Raw genomic sequence first — 20753 nt, 5'->3', positions numbered from 1 at the left:
AGGATGCATGCTTGCTTAATTTCATTGGATATAAAATTACAGATTACAAAATTAATTGGCTTTACCATGTCACGTTTGATTTTGAAAACAATCATATAAAAACATCCATAAAATAATTACTCATATATACCTCCTTAAACATTTATAAAATTTATCAAATATCCATTAAACGATCCAAACCAAGAGATCGAGCTTGCTCGTAATATGGACAAATCTCAAAGAGATTAATGATATTTGCCATTAAACGCATATATATGTGGACTATTTTTCACTTTTTCTTTCATTATTTACGACACTTTTCAAACTTTTCTATAGTAATTCTCACAATTATGTTGAATAACAAAATTTTTTTAAAAAAAGTTAAGAGATAATTAAGGCCTCTTACCAAAGTATCGAAACGGCAACCCTTGGTACTTGCAAATGTTAGTATGCACAGCCAAAGGGAGCAACGAATTGTGTAGGCTTCTTGAAGATGCACCGACTATGATCGACGGATGATGCACAGAGTACGTTATAGCCGGTGAGCACGATGCAGCAAAAAGTTGTGGATCAAATATCGTGTAAGTTGACCGGTAAGTGAGGGATCAGATATCGGACCCGTGTAGTGGATTTCACACCGGTTTGTGTCTGTGTATTTATGTGTGTGTGTATAATCAAAGACACGATGATAATTTTAAAAGTATTAATGAAACACTTCTATTAAAATTCTCTTGATGTTCGGATTTTTTCTTTGTTTATTTCCAAACATGTAAATATTCTGCCCAAGTAACATAAATTTCTTCTAAAATTTTAACGTAATGTTATTTGACCGCCTCAAGTTATCACATTAACTCCTATTTTCAACTTATTTTACTACTTTTCAGAATTACCATTATTAAAATAAAAAATTATTATTATTAATTTTATTTTATTTTCCCTCCTCTTCATCTTCTCTCTAGCATAACCATTACCCCCACCACTGCATCTACAATGAGTTCATCATCAAATGACCATCACATATTTTCTTCACCATCAATCCATCACTTCTACCACCATATGATGAGTTTTGGTGTTGGATTTTGTTAAATTTTATGAACAAATGATGGTTTTTATTATTATTGAAAATATTAGTTTTGATTTTGCGTGGTAAAATTTGTCTAATTTCAATATGGGAACTAATTGTAAGTTAATATTTGATTCAAACTATGAATCAGTTAAAAGAGAGAGAGGGAGAGAGACATGAGAGAGATGAAGAGATGAGAAGTTACTGTATTGAGAGCTTGAGAGAGAAGAAAAAAATAAATTTTTAATTTTTGTCATAGCAATATGAATAATATTAATTTAAAAAGTGATGGTTGACGAGATAAATTAGCGGGATCAAATATCATTTTTCTTTAACATATTCTTTTTTTGTAATTAGTCAATGGAATTGGTAATGTTTTATGTGGGCGTTTTTGTCTACAGCAAACTTGATCTTGGATTCAAATTTTTTAAAATAATCTAATCTCAATCTTTTTATCCTTCTACCAAATGCACTTATAAGGTCTACCTAAATGTGATTCATTCTATTAATTTGATTTATTAATCATCTTATTTATATTTTAACTTGTTATTATCTCTTATCTTATTTGAATTTAATTAGAACTAGTAACTATGAACTCGTGCGTCGTGGATGCCAAGGAGTTCAATGAAATAAATTTTTGGGTTAAAATGATGAGACAATAACCCATCACTTCTTACGTAAACATCAAGTTGTATATTTCATTCTATCAATTCAAGAGCTAATTGCTGTTTAGAGAGAGAGTAAAACAGAAATACATACGTATTATTCCATTAAACACTTACAAATTTTTTTTTAATAACTAACCTATGAAATTTTTTCAAAATAAAAAATTTATGTAACGAGTTCCAACATTAATATACCCACGTGCATAAAAAAAAATGACGGAGATACCCAAAAAAAAAAAGGTGGGGTGGGTAACTACCACGCGCATTATTTCTTTTGCCGTCTTGCGTTTTAGTTCCTAAACAAATGGCCAAATTAAAAAGAAAAAACTACTAAAGGCCAAGACTAATTCGAACTTTTGAAATAAAATTATTTATTTAAGAACCTTCCATTTTGTAATAATTAAATATAGACGAATAAATGGTATTAGCAAAATAATTACTTGGAAACTGCAAGTTCACAAATTTTTTAGAAAGATATAAATAAAATTGTGAAGATGAGAATACTATTTGAAACAAAATTATTAAGAATATCTAAAACCAGTTCATCGATATCATACTTTTTTATGCCCGTGGTACAATGACAAGTAAAAAAATAGTTGAGTTTACAACATTTTCAAATTGGTAATGTGGGTTGGCTAAAACATGACCGAACCAAAACATCAAGCCCAGCTATATTTACTTGCTACAACTATGATCTTGAATCTTGAATCTCATGGTATGATCTTCATCTCTCTCAATTTGCCGACCCACATTCTAATACTCTTCATGGTATCAACAAACCCAAAGAACCCAAATTCTCTGCTCTTGTTCATGCTACTGACATGCTGAAACTCAAAATGCAAGACAAGTTTCATTGCCTCAAAACAAGTTATCTCCTCCAATTTGGTCTTATACAGCCCATGTTTCTCAACTATCTCATCCCATATTTCTCCTTTCTCCTTCATCATCTCAACCACATCAAATTTTTCATTTTTCACATCATCAAACGGCACAAACTCAATGTCAAAGATTTCTGACAACAGTTTCCATAAGCTCTTCCACATAAAAACGTCGCCGTTTGTGCAGTTAAATGCTTGGTTCTTGGCCTTATCCGTCGTTGCTGCCCATATCTGTTGCTCTGCTAGCAATCGGCTGTCTGACACGTCGAAAAAATGCTCCCATGTGTATTTGTTACCTGAAAGGGAATATTCAAGAATTGCAATTAGGACGAAGTTTAGGGAAAAAAAAAATTGCTGAACTGGAGATTTGATAGGATAATTAACAGAAATGTTTCCTTTGTGTTAGGATAATTAACAGAAATGTTTCCTTTGTGTTTTATACTATGAGGCAAGTGTTTGAGTAAATGAATCATGTTGGGGAGACTTATCATAAGATTTATAGTTATCTAATCCAAAAGACTAGTCTTTTAGGTGGAGTGATCTACCTCTTTATAAACCCAAGTATCTCACATTGACACAACTCAACAATCCCCTTTCAGACGAAACCACTGCCGGACCTTTTGTCTGACACATTTGAGTTGTTCCACCATCACATTCCGGCTACTAAGATCTAGCCCTGATACCACTTGTTGTGGGACTTAACATAAAATTTTTAGGTATCCAACCCAAAAGACTAGTCTATTGGATGGAGTGACATATCCTCCTTATAAACCCATGTATCTCACATTTACTAGCTAATGTGGGACACAATTCAACAATCCTCCCTCGGAAGAAACCACCGCCAAACTCCGGTCCTTTCGTCTGACACACGTGAGTTGTTCCACCACCACATTCTTACTGTAGAGTCTAGCTCTGATACCACTTGTTAGGGGAACTTAGTATAAGATTTTTAGGTATCCAATCCAAAAAGACTAGTCTTTTAGGTGGAGTGACCTACCTCCTTATAAACCCAAGTATCTCTCCTTTTCTAACTAATGTGAGACACAACTCAACAAATCAGCTGTGCGACGAATTGCCCCAGTAAACTGTCATGGTTATAGTCTCAGTGTCACTACTTTGCACAGCTAGATTGTGTGGTGCGATTATAATACTTCTTTTATTATTTAGCTTAACAAGAACTCAATCCCGTCCCACTCATGTGAGTGCAGTATGATTTATAAACCTCTTGCTTTTACCAACTCAACTAGTTGGTACCATAATTTTAATACGGCTAGTCTTAAATTATAGTTAGATAGTAGAGTTTGAGTTTCAACTTCGTGGAAATGCCCTTACCTGTGAATTATTTTTGTTATATATTTATTTATTTTTGCTGCAACTGATAGTTCTACACACATACAAATGAAAAATTCGAGTCATGGATTTACACGTTTTTTAAATACAGACATACAACCCCTTATACAAAGATTTGTAAAAGAACGAATTTTAGTGTATAAATAATGTCTTAAATTAAATCTATAATTTTCATCTTTCGATAAATCTTGTGTACAACCTTGGAATCTTAAGAAATTAAGCACGCCTGTCACCGAAAAGGGATAAGAGGGATCACAAATAAATTAGCTTTACCATGTCAGATTTGATTTTGAAAATAATCATAAACTTATCTATAAAAATTCCTCATATATCCTCCTTGAATTAACTTCTATAAAGTTAATCGTATCCTATAAACGCTCGAAACTAATAGAGCTATATCTAGCTCTTAATTTGAATAAATCTCAAAGAGATCAATGAAATTTGCCTCTGAACGAACATGTTGACTGGTTTTTAACTTTGTCTTCGATTAATACGACTCAGCAAACTTTTGTATGGTAACTTTATAATTAACTTGGAGATAATTAAGGACTTACCAAAGTATCGAAACGGCAACCCTTGGTACTTACAAATGGTAGCATACACCGCTAAAGTGAGCAACGAATTGTACAGGCTTCTTGGAGATGCACCGATTATGACCGACGAACGATGCACGGAGTACGTTATAGCCGGCGAATACGATGCGGAAACGTCTTCCAATTCGTAGTAAAAGTTGGGGAAAGGCAGTCTGGACGAGTCCTCCTTAAAAGGAACTTCGTAAGGCATAAGTTGACCTGCAAGCGAAGGATCAAATATCGGACCCATGTAGTGTTTCGTCCCCGTCAGCAAAGCCACATGTCGGAGACGAGAACGTCCGCTGTTCGAACTTACAAGAACGGAGAGCACATTCTTCAACATCGTCGAGTTCTTGAATATGTTTACTTCTTCGCTTTCCTGAACCTGCAAAGGGACCCAAAAAAGGTTAGTGATTTCTTGGGAAATCAGAGAGAGTTTTAGGGCTGTGTCAGTGGGATCTAGGGCATCGAAGGTTATATAACGATCGACGAGAGCAGTCGGGAACCAGCCGGGCGGAGGCCGGCGGGCGGCGCCGTACACTTTCCAGGGGCTGCCAGGGGTAGTTGGGTTCTTTAGAGCTTCCGCTAAGCTCAAGCCTGAAATGCCCGTCACCCCAATGATTAGGGCGACTGATTTAGGGTTTTGATCTTGCTTTTCCATGTCACAAATTACATATACGCTGTTAATTGCTGTTTCTCAGTGGAGATATCAGAGAAACAAGAGGGAATTACTGTTGAAGAAAGCTCGGCCTAGTGGAAAAAATGTCACGACCTTTGACTTAACAATAAAGGGTATCTATAAATCAATAATGTACTACCATTATTAGTTCGAACTAAATGCGAAACAGCAAAAAGATAATGTATGCATGGTACCCCATTACTCGCCAGTCGCCACCTAACGTTTTTTTTTTTTTTAATTTATGTTTATCTTCTTGTCGGATAATTCTCGTTTTTATCTAACCACTGATATTTCGTCAACCCATTTACATTTAATTTATTTCAAACTGCAGGGTCTTTGTGATATTTTCAAACGATCGAGCAGACAGAACTACAAATTAATTTTTGTAATTTTTTTAATGCCTTAGCTAAATTACACAATGTTGTAATTTATAACAATCTAAGAGTTGTATTTAATAATGTAAAAAATATTTAATAACTAAATTACACTTGACTTAATTGATGCATCAATTAAGTTATTGTAAGTTACAACACTATGCAACTTCACCATACCTTTTTTGTTCTTTTTATCTAACACCACCTATCTCTTGAATTAATAGCATGAATACACGGGTTTTGTTAAGACCAGAGAATCTAGGATTTCTAGAATGATACTAATCTTGAGGAGTGATGGGCCATTATCCCTTAATTTCATGGTATATTCGAGTAGGATAGCAATGGTACCCGTAAATCCACATAAACGCACTCACTGTGGGTAATTTTGTGGGTTGTGGACGGATTTGGTATCACAAATCAAAATCCGCGCTTGTTGCAGGTGGGTTTGGTGTTTGTAAAATATCTAGTGGATACCCACATGGGTATCCATCAAACCCAAAACTTTTTTTAAATATTTTTTAAAGGTTTAATTTAAAAATATTTAAACCTAACGCATGTAGATATTGTTGATGATATTCTCCAAAGATGACGATATTGTTTATGAGGTAAGAAACTAAGTTTCTTTAACTTAATGCATCGATTATTTTATACTTATAATAATTTTGTGTAGACTATTATTCTTTAACTTAGTGTATAGATTATTTCATTATTATAATTTTATTCTTTGGACTAGCATTTAAAAAATATTAATCTTAATTATTATTGTAGGAATCGTGTTGGATGTGTGCTAATGATGTTGAATGAAATGAAAATCTTCTCTTAGAACTTGTGTTGAATAATAATATGAAATAATAATTGTTAGTTTTAGATACCAGTTAGCGGTTTTTTTTTTTTGAACTTGTGTATTTTATATTTAAATTCAAGAATTTGTGTTAGATTGATGTTGAAATTTTAATTTTTCATTTACATTGATTCAATTTAGAATTGAATATGTTATGTAGAATTTTAGATTATTATTATAAATTTTTATATTGAACACTTGTGATTTTAAATATGAAAATCGACGAAAAATACACCGAGTATCATTGCAGGTTTGGTAATTGTCAAAATCCGTAGTAGGTAAGTTTTCTTAAAAAAATTAAAACCGTCAACGGGTTACAAGTGGGTTTGGTAATTTAAATTTTGTGTGGGTGCGGATTTAGTAATGACAAACCCGCTTGCGGGCCGTGCCCATTGTCATCCCTAATAATTTCGAGTTTATTTTATGCATACAAAAAGTAAGAGGAATAAATTAAGTAAAACTCTCTCTTTACCCAAACAGCAAGTGTGGTTCCAATATATCTCAGAATTTTTATTTTAACCCAATAATTTTAAGAACTTAAAATACAAACAAGATGCCAAATAAATCAAATTAATAGGATACATAACCTTAATTAGATGGTTCACATGTGAGTTACGTAGTTTTAGTAGAGATAATTCAGAGTTTGAATAAATAGTTTTTAATTATTTTTGCCAATACCATTTATTCGTCTGCATCTAATTATTAGAAAATGAAAAGATATTAAATAAATATTATTATTTGAAAGACTCGAATAGTCTTGGCCTTTAGTAGTTTTTCCCTTTTTGATTTGGCCATTTGTTTGAAAAACAACAACAGGAATAATGCACGTGGGTCACCTACCTTTTTTTGGGGGGGGGGGGGGGGAGATCTTTGTCGTTCTTTTTTCCAAAAACATGTAGGTACATTAATATTGGAACACGTCACATAAAATTTTTATTTTGAAAAATTTCATAAAGTTAGTTATTAAAAAAAATACTACAAGTATTTAATAGAATAATATCTATATATTGCTGTTTTACTCTCTCTAATCACCGATTATATCTTGAACTGATAGAATGAAACACACAACTTGATGTTTGACTAAAGACTTAGAGATTTTGTTAATTATATTAATGTAAGAAGTAATGGGTCATTATTTTATCATTTTAACCGAAGAATTTATTTCATTGAACTAGTTGCCTAGTTGGCACCCACAAAATGCATGTGGAGTTCAAAGTTACTAATTCTAATTAAATTCAAATAAGATAAGAGATAATAACGAGTTAAAATACAAAAAAGATAACAAATAAATCAAATTAACAGAATGAATCACACATACATCGGTTATGTATTATTAAAATAACCTTAATTATTTCTTCATAAAGTTTAAAAAAATTCAAACATTAAAACTCATCATATGTTGAGGGAGATGATGTATTGATGGTGAAGAAAATATGCGGTAGTGATTTGATGATGAGGACGATAAACTCGTTGTAGACGAAGTTGTGGGGGTGGTAGTTATGCTATAGAGAGCGGGAGGAGAGAGAATAAAATAAAATAAAAATAAATTTTTTTATTTTAATGAGGGTAATTTTGAAAAAAGAGTAAGATAAATTAAAAAATGGAAGTTAGTAAGAAATTTTGAGTTGGTCAAATATCATTACTCTATATTAAAATTTTAAAACAAATTTGTGTTACTTGGGTAGAATATTTACATGTTTGGAAATGAAAAATAAAAAATAAATTTGTGTTACCACCGGACTCCGGTACTTTCGTCCGACACACATGAGTTGTTCCACCACCACATTCCAGATACAGGATCTAGCTGTGATACCACTTGCTGGGAGACTAAGCATAAGATTTCTTGGAATCCAACCTAAAAAAACTAGCCTTTTAGGTGAAGTGACCTACCTCCTTACAAATCCAAGTATCTCTCCTTTTCTAGTCAATGTAGAACATAACTCAACAAATCCGCTGTTCGATGAATTGCCCCAGTAAACTGTCATGGTCATAGTCTCAACGTCACTACTTTGCACAACTAGATTGTGTGGTGCGATTATAATACCTCTTTTATTATTTAGCTTAACAAGAACTCAATCCCGTTCCACTCATGTGAGTGCAGTATGATTTATAAACCTCTTGCTTTTACCAACTCAACTAGTTGGTACCATAATTTTAATACGGCTAGTCTTAAATTATAGTTAGATAGTACAGTTTGAGTTTCAACTTCGTGGAAATGCCCTTACCTGTGAATTATTTTTGTTATGTATTTATTTATTTTTGCTGCAACTGATAGTTCTACACACATACAAATGAAAATTTCCAGTCATGGATCTACACGTTTTTTAAATACTGACATCCAACACCTTATACAAAGATTTGTAAAAGAACGAATTTTACAGTATAAATAATGTCTTAAATTAAATCTGTAATTTTCGTCTTTCGGTAAATCTTTGTACAACCTTGGAATCTTAAGAAATTAAGCACGCCTGTCACCGAAAAGGGATAAGAGGGATCACAAATAAATTAGCTTTACCATGTTAGATTTGATTTTGAAAATAATTATAAACTTATCTATAAAAATTCCTCATATATTCTCCTTAAATTAACTTCTATAAAGTTTATCGTATCCTACAAACGTTGGAAACTAATAGAGTTATATCTAGCTTGTAATTTGAATAAATCTCAAAGTGATCAGTGAAATCTGCCATTGAACGAGCATGTTGACTGGTTTTTAACTTTATCTTTGATTAATATTTAATACGACCCAACAAATTTTTTTATAGTAATTTTATAATTAAATTGGAGATAATTAAGGACTTACCAAAGTATCGAAACGGCAACCCTTGGTACTTGCAAATGGTAGCATACACCGCTAAAGTGAGCAACGAATTGTATACGCTTCTTGGAGATGCACCGATTATGACCGACGAACGATGCACGGAGTACGTTATAGCTGGCGAATACGATGCGGCAACGTCTTCCAATTCGTAGTAAAAGTTGGGGAAAGGCAGTCTGGGCGAGTCCTCCTTAAAAGGAACTTCGCGCGTAAGGCATAAGTTGACCTGCAAGCGACGGATCAAATATCGGACCCATGTAGTGTTTCGTCCCCGTCAGCAAAGCCACATGTCAGAGACAAGAACGTCCGCTGTTCGAACTTACAAGAACGGAGAGCACATTCTTCAACATCGTCGAGTTCTTGAATATGTTTACTTCTTCGCTTTCCTGAGCGTGCAAAGGGACCGAAAAAAGATGAGTGATTTCTTGAGAAATCAGAGAGAGTTTTAGGGCTGTGTCAGCGGAGTCCAGAGCATCGAAGGTTATATAACGATCGACGAGAGCAGTCGGGAACCAGCTAGGCGGAGGCCGGCGGGCCGCGCCGTACACTTTCCAGGGGCTGCCCTGCGCGGTTGGGTTCTTTAGAGCTTCTGCTAAGCTCAAGCCTGAAATGCCAGTCACCCCAATGATTAGGGCAACTGATTTAGGGTTTTGATCTTGCTTTTCCATGACACAAATTATACATATGCTGGTAATTTCTGCTTCGCAGTGGAGATATCAGAGAAATGAGAGGAAATTAATGTTGAAGAAAGCTCGGCCTGGTGGAAAAAATGTCATGACCTTTGACCTAACCATAGAGGGGATCTACAAATCAATAACGTACTACCATTATTATTTCGTATTAAATTGCGAAGCAGCTAAAAAGATAATGCGTGCATGGTCCTTACTCCATTACTCGCCACCTTTCCTTTTTTATGCTTATCTTCTTGCAGGATAACTCTTGTTTTTTTCTAACAAGTGGTATTTTATTAACCTGTTTACATTTAATTTATTTCAAAACTGCAGGGTCTTTGTGATATTTTCAAACGATCGATAGACAAAACCACAAATTAATTTATTTAATTTTTTTTTTGCACCTTAGTTAAATTACATAATGTTGTAATTAATTATAACAATCAAAGAGTTGTATCTAATAATTCAAAAAATATTTAATAACTAAATTACACTTGACTTAACTGATGCAACTCTTTAAATTTTTGTAAGTTAAAACATTATGTAACTTAACCTTTTTTATTCTTTTTATCTAACACCACCTATCTCTTTAATTAATAGAATGAATACACAAGTTCTGTTAAGACCAGAGAATCTAGCATTTCTAAAAATGGTATGTCTTAGAATCTGAGGAGCGATGGGCCACTTTCCCTTAATTTCATGGTATATTCAAGTAAACTTCAAGTTTATTTTATGCATACAAAAAGTAAGGGGAATAAAATTAAGTTGAATTCTCTCTTTACCCAGACAGCAAGCGTGGTTCCAATATATCTTAGAATTTTTGTTTTAACCCAATAATTTTAAGAAGTTCAAATATAAACAAGATTTTGTTAATTATATTAACGTAAGCAGTAATAGGCCATTACCTCATCATTTTAACCCAAGAATTTATTTTCACTAAGTTAGTTGCCTACTAATTGGCACCCACGACGGGCACGTGGAGTTCAAATACTAATTCTAATTAAATTCAAATAAGATAAGAGACAATAACAACTTAAAATATCAAAAAGATAATAACTAAATCAAAATAATAGGATGAATAACATATACATCGGTTATGTATTATTAATGGAGATAACCTTACAAGTGCGTTTGTTAGAAGGATAAAAAGATTAAGATTAGACTATTTTTAAAAATTTGAGTCAAGATCACGTTTGATGTAGACAAAAAGGCCCACATGAAATATGACCAATTCCATGGACTAGTCACATGCAAAGAATCTGTTAAAGAGCGGTGATATTTGTCTCCTCAAACTTATCTCACCAACCATTATTTTCAAATTAATATTGTTTATTTTAGAATCGCTTATAGTGAAAAATAATTAATTAATTAATTAATTAATTAAAATTTAATATTTTTTCTTCTCTCTCAAGCTCTTAATACATTAACTTCTTATCTCTATCTTTTACATCTCTCTTATTTTTTTAAATTGATTCACGATTTGAATCAAATACTAACTCTTAATCAGTTGTCAAATTAAAATTAAACAAAATTCTACGTTATCATGCAAAATCAAAACAAATACTATCAATAACAAAAAAAAAACCCATCATTTGTTCATAAAATTTAACAAAATCTAAACATTAAAACTCATTATTTATTGATGGAGCTGATGTATTGATGGTGAAGAAAATATGTGGTGGCGGTTTGATGATGATGATGAACTCGTTGTAGATGAAGTGGTGAGCATGATGGTTATGCTAGAGAGAACAGAAAGAGAGAGAATAAAATAAAATAAAAATTATATTTTTTAGTCTTAATAAGGGTAATTTTAAAAAATAGTAAGATAAAATTGAAAAATAGAAGTTAGTGAGATAACTTGAGTTGGTTACATATCATTACTCTATGTTAAAATTTTAGAATAAATTTGTGTTACTTGGGTAGAATATTTACATGTTCCGAAATGAAAAAAAGTCAAAATCAAAACATAATCACAAATTTAAGAGAAAGGTTTCGTTAATATTTTTAAAATCATCATTGTGTTTTGATAATCCAATCAGAAATCTCTGACTATATTAAAATTAGACATAAGATAAATAACAAAAAAATAAGACTTTAGTACAATATATTTTTTCCTATAATATTTTAAAATATGTAGTTTTTTTTATCTTTGCGCTTATGCTTGATTTTAATATGATTAGAGTTCTTGATTGAAAATCCTTCTCTAGTAAGGGCATCTTTACTTTTGCTAAAGTGAGGATGCACAAAAAATACAAAAAAATATAGATTCTAATATATTAGAAGCTGTGTTTTCTTGTTTCTTCGCTTTATTAAAATGAGTATGCCTTTACTATAGAATGTGTGTGTGTGTGTGTGTGTGTGTGTGTGTGTGTTATCATTCTTTAGTGCCGATATTCTCACTTTGTTAATATGAGGGTGATAGTAAAATACAAAAAAAAATATAAATTTTAATACACTAACATATAAAAAAAATAGAATCTCCAATGTATTGAATTATGTGTTCATTTAATTTTTTACTAATATATAATCATTCTTTAGTGAGGATATCCTCATTTTTTTAATGTGAGGATGCTAGTAAAATACCCAAAGAAAAACACTTCCAATATACTAATAGATAGAAAAATATAGTATCTAATGTATTGAAATTTGTACTTTTTATTTTTTATTAATATCCTCATTTTAATGAGGTGATGATACCTTCACTACTTTATATATAAAGATTTTAATGTTATTAAACCACACGACTTTATAGTATATTCGAAAATAACTTTATTAAACTACACAATTTAACAACATATTTTCTCATTTAAAAAAATAAGGGCGGCCGCAACTGAGAACGATATATATATATATATATATATATATATATGAAATAAATGAGAGACATAAACATGTTGACTTGTACAGTTGTATAGCTGGTTATTTATGTGTCTTGGTATTTAGATTAAAAGAGGTCACATATGGCTACCACAGCTATACACGTGAACTTGCATCCAATCTAATTATGCTTAGTCATGCCATTGTTTCCGGCCAAATTTTGTTTAATCTTCATTTACCTTATTGATATGACCCATTGGTGGGCTAGACTGAGTGAGTTTCGGCCAATACTCTAATGTGGGTTGGCAAAACAAGACCGAACCAGAACTTCAAGCCCAGTTGCCCAGCTATATTTACGTTCTTCAATCTCATGGTATGATCTTCATCTCTCGTAACTTCCCCACCCACATTCTAATACTCTTCATGGTATCAACAAACCCAAAGAACCCAAATTCTCTGCTCTTGTTCATGCTACTGACATGCTGAAACTCAAAATGCAAGACAAGTTTCATTGCCTCAAAACAAGTTATCTCCTCCAATTTGGTCTTATACAGCTCATGTTTCTCAACTATCTCATCCCATATTTCTCCTTTCTCCTTCATCATCTCAACCACATCAAATTTTTCATTTTTCTCATCATCAAACGGCACAAACTCAACGTCAAAGATTTCTGACAACAGTTTCCATAAGCTCTTCCACATAAAAACGTCGCCGTTTGTGCAGTTAAATGCTTGGTTCTTGGCCTTATCCGTCGTTGCTGCCCATATCTGTTGCTCTGCTAGCAATCGGCTGTCTGACACGTCGAAAAAATGCTCCCATGTGTATTTGTTACCTGAAAGGGAAGATTCAAGAATTGCTATTCGGACGAAGATTAGGGAAAAAAAAATTTTGCTAAGCTGGAGAGTTGATAAGATAATTAACCATAAATTATCTATGAAAATTCCTCATATTAATCATAAACTTATCTATAAAAATTCCTCATATATGCTCCTTAAATTAACTTTTATAAAACTTATCATATCCTATAAACGGTAGAAAGTAATAGAGCTATATCTAGCTTGTGATTTGAAAAAATCTCAAATAGATTATTGAAATTTGCCATTGAACGAACATGTTGACTAGTTTTTAACTTTGTCTTTGATTAATAAGACCCAGCAAACTTTTCCATAGTAATTTTATAATTAACTTAGACATAGAAAATAAGCTGGAGATAATTAAGGACTTACCAAAGTATCGAAACGGCAACCCCTGGTACTTGCAAATGGTGGCATACACCGCTAAAGTGAGCAACGAATTGTACAGGCTTCTTGGAGATGCACCGATTATGACCGACGAACGATGCACGGAGTACGTTATAGCAGGTGAATACGATGCGGCAACGTCTTCCAACGCGTAGTAGAAGTTGGGAAAAGGCAGTCTGGGCGAGTCCTCCTTAAAAGGAACGTCGTAAGGCGTAAGTCGACCTGCAAGCGACGGATCAAATATCGGACCCATGTAGTGTTTCGTCCCCGTCAGCAAAGCCACATGTCGGAGACAAGAACGTCCGCTGCTCGAATTTACAAGAGCGGAGAGCACATTCTTCAACATCGTCGAGTTCTTCAATATGTTTACTTCTTCGCTTTCCTGAGCGTGCAAAGGGACCCAAAAAAGATGAGTGATTTCTTGAGAAATCAGAGAGAGTTTTAGGGCTGTGTCAGCGGAGTCCAGAGCATCGAAGGTTATATAACGATCGACGAGAGCAGTCGGGAACCAGCCAGGCGGAGGCCGGCGGGCGGCGCCGTACACTTTCCAGGGGATGCCCTGCGAGGTTGGGTTCTTTAGAGCTTCTGCCAAGCTCAAGCCTGAAATGCCCGTCACACCAACGATTAGGGCAACTGAGGAGGAGAGATATTTAGGGTTCTGATCTTGCTTTTCCATTACAGAAATTATCTATACGCTGTTGGTTTCTGTTTCTCAGAGGAGATTCCAGAGAAATGAGAGGAAATTAATGCTGAAGAAAGCGACGCCTGGTTGAAAAGATGTCACGAGCCTTGACTTATCAACAAAGGGTGTTCATAATGTTGGATAAATAAATATTTTACGGGTCCGGTTATGGTGTAATTGTAGAATTATGTTACAGTTGCATCCAGCCGTTGATGCACTTAAATGGAACTAAATGCCCTACCCGCGAAATGGATATGGCACGCGTCACCTCTTACTCCGTTACTCGTCACCTCTTACTTTCTAGTCTGATAATTCTTGATTTTCACCAACCAATTACACTTCCATAATCGGAACTAAATGCCCCACCCGCGAAATGGATATGGCACGCGTCATCCTTACTCCGTTACTCGTCACCTCTTACTTTCTAGTCTGATAATTCTTGATTTTCACCAACCATCAAAACTTTGTTAGCCTATTTACGTTTAAATTATTTCAAAACTGCAGCATCTTTGTGATGTTTTTAAACGATCGAGTAGGTGCAACTACAGATTAATTTGAGTAATTTTTTTTTTTGGTTTACCTTAGCTAAATTTCATAATGTTAGAGATGTATTTAATAATTCAAAACTATTACATGACTAAATTTACACTTGTTTTGATTGGTACAACTATTAAATTGTTATAAGTTACAACATTATGTAGTTTTTCTACACTCTTTGTATTCTTTACATCTAACATCAATTATCTCTTTAATTGATAAAATGAATACATGGGTCTTGTTTAAACTAGAGAAATTAAGATTTCTAAAAATCGTATTAACATAGTACATTTGACCTTGGAGCTATTGCCTAATAAATTATTTAGTTGGATCACATCCACTATAACCAATTTAGTTATCGGGCTTTTACAACATTGTACTACCAAAATAAATACATTATCATACAATCATTAAATCTTATAAGAGCAATATTTTACTTCTTTAATTGTAATATTATACTTTCAATCGAGATTTACTATTTTAATTAAAAATAATAAGATTTAATTATCTATAACTTGAACCAATCAGATAATAACATATTATTTATCACATAAGTTAAGATATAAACTAAGTATTTAAATTAAATAAGTATAACATTATTAATCTTATAAAACTCTTGCAAACTAACTCCATCATAGAGCCAACTCCACTTACTTTGCTTTAGACTATTCTTAACCAAAATGACTAACCACTCAAACACTAACACTAACGCCGTACAAGGACAAGCCTATACACACACACACACGCGCGCGCACGCATATATATATTGGAAATAACTGCATTTTTATAATTTTTTTTTTTATATACAAATAACATTCTGTAGACATTATTATGTATTTGGACACGTATCCCACACTAATCCAAATTACAAGGCAAATATAAGAAGTCATTAACAACTCAAAATTACGCGACGACAGATCGACGCCGGCGGCCACTCCTCCGAAGCCGGTTAACGGAACTTGAAGGTATATGCATATATTCTTCACTTCTTTGTGACTAATTCAAATTTTTACAGAATTTTCATTATTCATTTGCAACTGTAGTCTTATTAGCTTGCAATTTTGTTCTGTTTTTTTTTCCCTCCGCCATATCAATTGAAATGGGAGATTGCTAATTGAAGCGATTTAAGCAGCAATTTATGAGAGTGACGTCATTTTATCTTTTGTGGAAGTAGATTCTATCATCTTGGTTCTGAGTCGGTGTGCTATTTCAATCAAGAATGCAAAATGGAAGTTAGTTGAATGAATTCAGAACTGGAATATTAAAGCAAAGCCTGAATCTGTGTGCTATTTATGAGAGTGACTTCATTTTAATTTTTTTTGGAAGTAGATTCTATCATCTTGGTTCTGAGTTGGTGTGCTATTTCAATCAAGAGTGCAAAATGGAAGTTAGTTGTATGAATTCAGAACTACAATATTAAAGCAAAGTCTGAAACTGTGTGGATGCAGCTAGAGCTTTGTAATTGTCTGCTTGGCGTGGTTGTTAAAATCGACTAACTTTTTTTCTCTTTTTTTTTTTTTTTGGCTGTTAACTTGAATTCCAGGTTTTGAAATTTTCTGATTTTTGAAGTTTGAGTGTAACATGGGAAGTGTAAAAGAAGAGAAGCTCAGGTTTTGTATTGACAGAGGGGGCACGTTCACTGATGTTTATGCTGAGATTCCGGGTCAGCTTGAAGGTCAAGTTTTGAAACTTTTGTCTGTTGATCCAACAAACTATGATGATGCGCCAGTTGAGGGAATTCGGAGGATTCTTGAAGAATATACAGGCGAGAAGATTCCACGAACTTCAAAAATCCCCACCGATAAGATAGAATGGATAAGGATGGGTACAACTGTGGCAACAAATGCTCTTTTAGAGAGAAAAGGAGAAAGGATTGCTCTCTGTGTGACTCGAGGCTTTAAGGATTTGCTGCAAATTGGTAACCAGGCACGTCCCCAAATATTTGATCTCACCGTATCAACACCATCAAATCTTTATGAGGAGGTTATAGAGGTTGATGAGAGAGTTGAGCTTGTTCTTGAAAATGAGAAAGAGAATCAAGAATCATTAGTTAAAGGAGTATCGGGTGAGCTTGTTAGGGTTGTGAAGCCGGTCAATGAAAAGACTCTTGAGCCCTTACTGAAAGGTTTGTTGGAGAAAGGGATAAGCTGTTTGGCTGTTGTGCTAATGCATTCCTATACCTTCCCACAACATGAAATGGCTGTGGAGAAGTTAGCCCTTGGCTTGGGCTTCAGACATGTGTCATTATCTTCAGCTTTGACTCCCATGGTTCGTGCTGTTCCTCGGGGTCTAACAGCTAGTGTTGATGCATACCTGACCCCTGTCATTAAAGAGTACTTATCAGGGTTCATGTCCAAATTTGATGAAGGGCTAGCAAAGGTTAATGTATTATTTATGCAATCAGATGGAGGACTTGCACCAGAAAGTAGATTTTCAGGGCACAAAGCAGTATTGTCTGGTCCTGCTGGAGGAGTTGTTGGTTACTCACAGACTCTTTTTGGGCTTGAAACAGAGAAGCCCCTCATTGGCTTTGACATGGGTGGTACATCCACAGATGTGAGCCGATATGCTGGGAGTTACGAACAAGTCTTAGAAACCCAGATTGCTGGTGCCATAATACAAGCACCTCAACTTGACATAAATACTGTTGCTGCCGGTGGGGGATCAAATTTAATGTTCCAATTGGGGGCTTTCCGTGTGGGACCGGAATCAGTTGGCGCCCACCCCGGTCCTGTGTGTTACAGGAAAGGAGGGGATTTGGCAGTTACGGATGCAAACTTGATTCTAGGTTTTGTTATTCCTGATTATTTTCCATCCATCTTTGGTCCCAATGAAGACCAGCCTTTAGATATTAATGCAACCAGAGAAAAATTTCAGAAGCTAGCAAGTGAAATTAATTCCTACAGAAAGAGCCAGGATCCATCTGTAAAGGATATGACAGTGGAAGACATTGCACTAGGGTTTGTCAATGTTGCTAATGAGACTATGTGTCGTCCAATACGGCAGTTAACTGAAATGAAGGGCCATGAAACAAGGAACCATGCGCTTGCTTGCTTTGGAGGTGCTGGGCCTCAACATGCTTGTGCTATTGCTAGGTCATTGGGTATGAGAGAAGTACTCATTCACAGATTTTGTGGAATTTTAAGTGCATATGGGATGGGATTGGCAGATGTTGTTGAAGAGGCACAGGAACCCTATTCTGCTGTATATGGTCCTGAATCTGTTTTGGAGGTCTCTCGTAGAGAAGGCATACTATCAAAGCAGGTAAAGCAGAAGCTGCAAGAGCAAGGGTTCAGAGAGGAAAGCATTACAACTGAGACATATTTGAATTTGAGGTATGAAGGTACTGATACTGCCATCATGGTGAAGAAACAAATTGCTGAAGATGGTTCAGGATGTGGCTATGCTGTGGATTTCGAAAAGCTGTTCCAGCAGGAGTATGGATTTAAACTACAGAATAGGAATATCGTTGTATGTGATGTTAGAGTTCGTGGTATTGGAGTTACAAATATATTGAAGCCACAGGCCATCGAACCTACTTCTGGTACTCCTAAAGTTGAAGGCCACTACAAGGTTTTCTTTAATGGATGGCATGATGCTCCTCTATACAAGCTTGAAAATCTTGGGTATGGGCATGTCATGCCTGGCCCTGCAATCATCATGAATGGGAATAGTACTGTGATAGTAGAACCTAACTGCAAAGCCGTGATAACTAAATATGGCAACATAAAAATTGAAATCGAGTCTATTTCAAGCACCATTAATATAGCAGAAAACATTGCAGATGTTGTGCAGCTGTCAATCTTCAATCACAGGTTTATGGGTATAGCAGAGCAGATGGGACGAACACTGCAAAGAACTTCCATATCAACAAATATCAAGGAACGGCTGGATTTCTCATGTGCTCTCTTTGGTCCTGATGGAGGACTAGTTGCTAATGCCCCCCATGTCCCAGTACATTTGGGAGCTATGTCCAGTACTGTTCGTTGGCAGCTAAAGTACTGGAGGCATAATTTGAATGAGGGTGATGTCTTGGTATCTAATCATCCATGTGCTGGGGGTAGCCACCTTCCTGATATAACTGTTATCACACCTGTTTTTGATAATGGTAAACTAGTATTTTTTGTGGCAAGTAGAGGGCATCATGCAGAGATAGGGGGTATCACTCCTGGAAGTATGCCTCCATTTTCAAAGTCAATATGGGAAGAAGGAGCTGCAATAAAAGCATTTAAGCTTGTGGAGAAAGGGATTTTTCAAGAAGAAGGAATTACCAAGCTTCTCCTCGACCCTAGTTCTGAAGATTCTGCTCATAAAATTCCAGGGACACGCCGGCTTCAAGATAATTTATCAGATCTTCGGGCACAAGTAGCCGCTAATCAGAGAGGGATTTCCCTCATTAAGGAGCTTATTGAGCAGTATGGTTTGAAGACAGTTCAGGCTTACATGACTTATGTGCAGCTTAATGCAGAAGAAGCTGTAAGAGAGATGTTGAAGTCTGTTGCTGCTAAAGTATCATCTGAGTCTGCCAAGGATGGAGAGAGAAATTTTGTAACAATAGAAGAAGAGGACTATATGGATGATGGATCCGTTATTCATTTGAAACTGACAATTGACTCTGATAAAGGGGAAGCATTTTTCGATTTTAGTGGAACCAGCTCAGAAGTTCTTGGGAATTGGAATGCACCGGAAGCAGTAACAGCTGCAGCAGTCATATACTGCCTTCGCTGTTTAGTGGATGTCGAAATTCCTCTTAATCAGGGTTGCTTGGCGCCTGTTAAAATCCACATCCCCCCAGGCTCATTTCTCTCTCCAAGTGAAAAGGCTGCTGTAGTAGGTGGTAACGTTCTGACATCTCAGAGAATAACTGATGTAGTGCTTACAGCATTTCAGGCTTGTGCTTGTTCTCAGGGCTGTATGAATAATCTCACATTTGGAGATAGTACTTTTGGATACTATGAAACAATCGGAGGTGGAAGTGGTGCTGGTCCTACATGGGATGGTACAAGTGGGGTTCAATGCCATATGACCAACACTCGCATGACTGATCCAGAGATATTTGAGCAGAGGTATCCGGTCTTTTTGCATAAATTCGGACTTAGAGAGAAAAGTGGTGGTGCTGGACTTCATAGAGGTGGTGATGGGCTTGTGAGGGAGATAGAGTTCAGGCGTCCTGTCGTGGTGAGCATTCTTTCCGAGAGACGTGTTCATGCACCGAGAGGATTGAAAGGAGGAAAGGACGGAGCTCGTGGAGCTAACTATCTTATTACAAAAGACAAACGGAAAGTTTATCTCGGAGGTAAGAACACAGTTCAGGTACAACCCGGAGAAATTCTTCAGATTTTAACTCCTGCTGGCGGCGGATGGGGTTCTCTTTGATTTCTTAAGTGTTGCTTGGTGGGTTTGAATGAATTTTCATGTTGAATGTGATGGAGCATATGGGGTACAGTTACAAATTAGCAAGAGATAATTCTCTTTTCTACTGAATAAAAAGATCAACTCATGCTCCTGCTTTCTTTTTAATTTATTTGGCAATATAATTTTACTGATTCCATTTGTTCTAATCACATGAAAATCCAAGATTGCAAG

The 20753-nt window shown here is 35.0% G+C and overlaps 3 protein-coding genes and 1 long non-coding RNA gene across 5 annotated transcripts; 1 reads left to right on the top strand and 3 right to left on the bottom strand.

Moving 5' to 3' along the window:
• Window positions 1–2208: 2208 nt before the first annotated feature.
• LOC102615505 ((S)-8-oxocitronellyl enol synthase CYC2-like) lies at window positions 2209–5304 on the bottom strand. Its single transcript, XM_052436411.1, has 2 exons — window positions 4490–5304; window positions 2209–2881 (listed from the first exon to the last, which is right to left on the bottom strand). Exons 1-2 carry the CDS (start codon window positions 5166–5168, stop codon window positions 2418–2420), a joined length of 1143 nt encoding a protein of 380 aa, XP_052292371.1. The 5' UTR covers window positions 5169–5304; the 3' UTR covers window positions 2209–2417.
• Window positions 5305–8106: 2802 nt separating this feature from the next.
• On the bottom strand, window positions 8107–9439 carry LOC127900934 (uncharacterized). Of its 2 annotated transcripts, none has more exons than XR_008052838.1 (2): window positions 9205–9439; window positions 8107–8379 (listed from the first exon to the last, which is right to left on the bottom strand). It is a non-coding gene; the product is annotated as an uncharacterized LOC127900934 (long non-coding RNA). The 2 variants fall into 2 exon arrangements; XR_008052839.1 differs by lacking the exon at window positions 8107–8379 and adding an exon at window positions 8692–8869.
• A 3197-nt stretch (window positions 9440–12636) lies between these two features.
• On the bottom strand, window positions 12637–14732 carry LOC102615812 (3-oxo-Delta(4,5)-steroid 5-beta-reductase). Its single transcript, XM_006478625.3, has 2 exons — window positions 13934–14732; window positions 12637–13539 (listed from the first exon to the last, which is right to left on the bottom strand). Exons 1-2 carry the CDS (start codon window positions 14622–14624, stop codon window positions 13076–13078), a joined length of 1155 nt encoding a protein of 384 aa, XP_006478688.2. The 5' UTR covers window positions 14625–14732; the 3' UTR covers window positions 12637–13075.
• A 1233-nt stretch (window positions 14733–15965) lies between these two features.
• LOC102616108 (5-oxoprolinase 1) lies at window positions 15966–20687 on the top strand. The gene is made up of 2 exons (XM_006478626.4): window positions 15966–16132; window positions 16711–20687. The coding sequence occupies exon 2, from the start codon at window positions 16749–16751 to the stop codon at window positions 20541–20543; it is 3795 nt and encodes a 1264-aa protein (XP_006478689.2). The 5' UTR covers window positions 15966–16132; window positions 16711–16748; the 3' UTR covers window positions 20544–20687.
• The last annotated feature ends 66 nt before the right edge of the window (window positions 20688–20753 follow it).

Source organism: Citrus sinensis, chromosome 3, assembly GCF_022201045.2.
Source record: "Citrus sinensis cultivar Valencia sweet orange chromosome 3, DVS_A1.0, whole genome shotgun sequence".
Lineage (NCBI taxonomy): Eukaryota > Viridiplantae > Streptophyta > Magnoliopsida > Sapindales > Rutaceae > Citrus > Citrus sinensis.
Note: the sequence above shows the minus strand (reverse complement) of the source record. Positions and strands in the feature narration are given on the sequence as shown.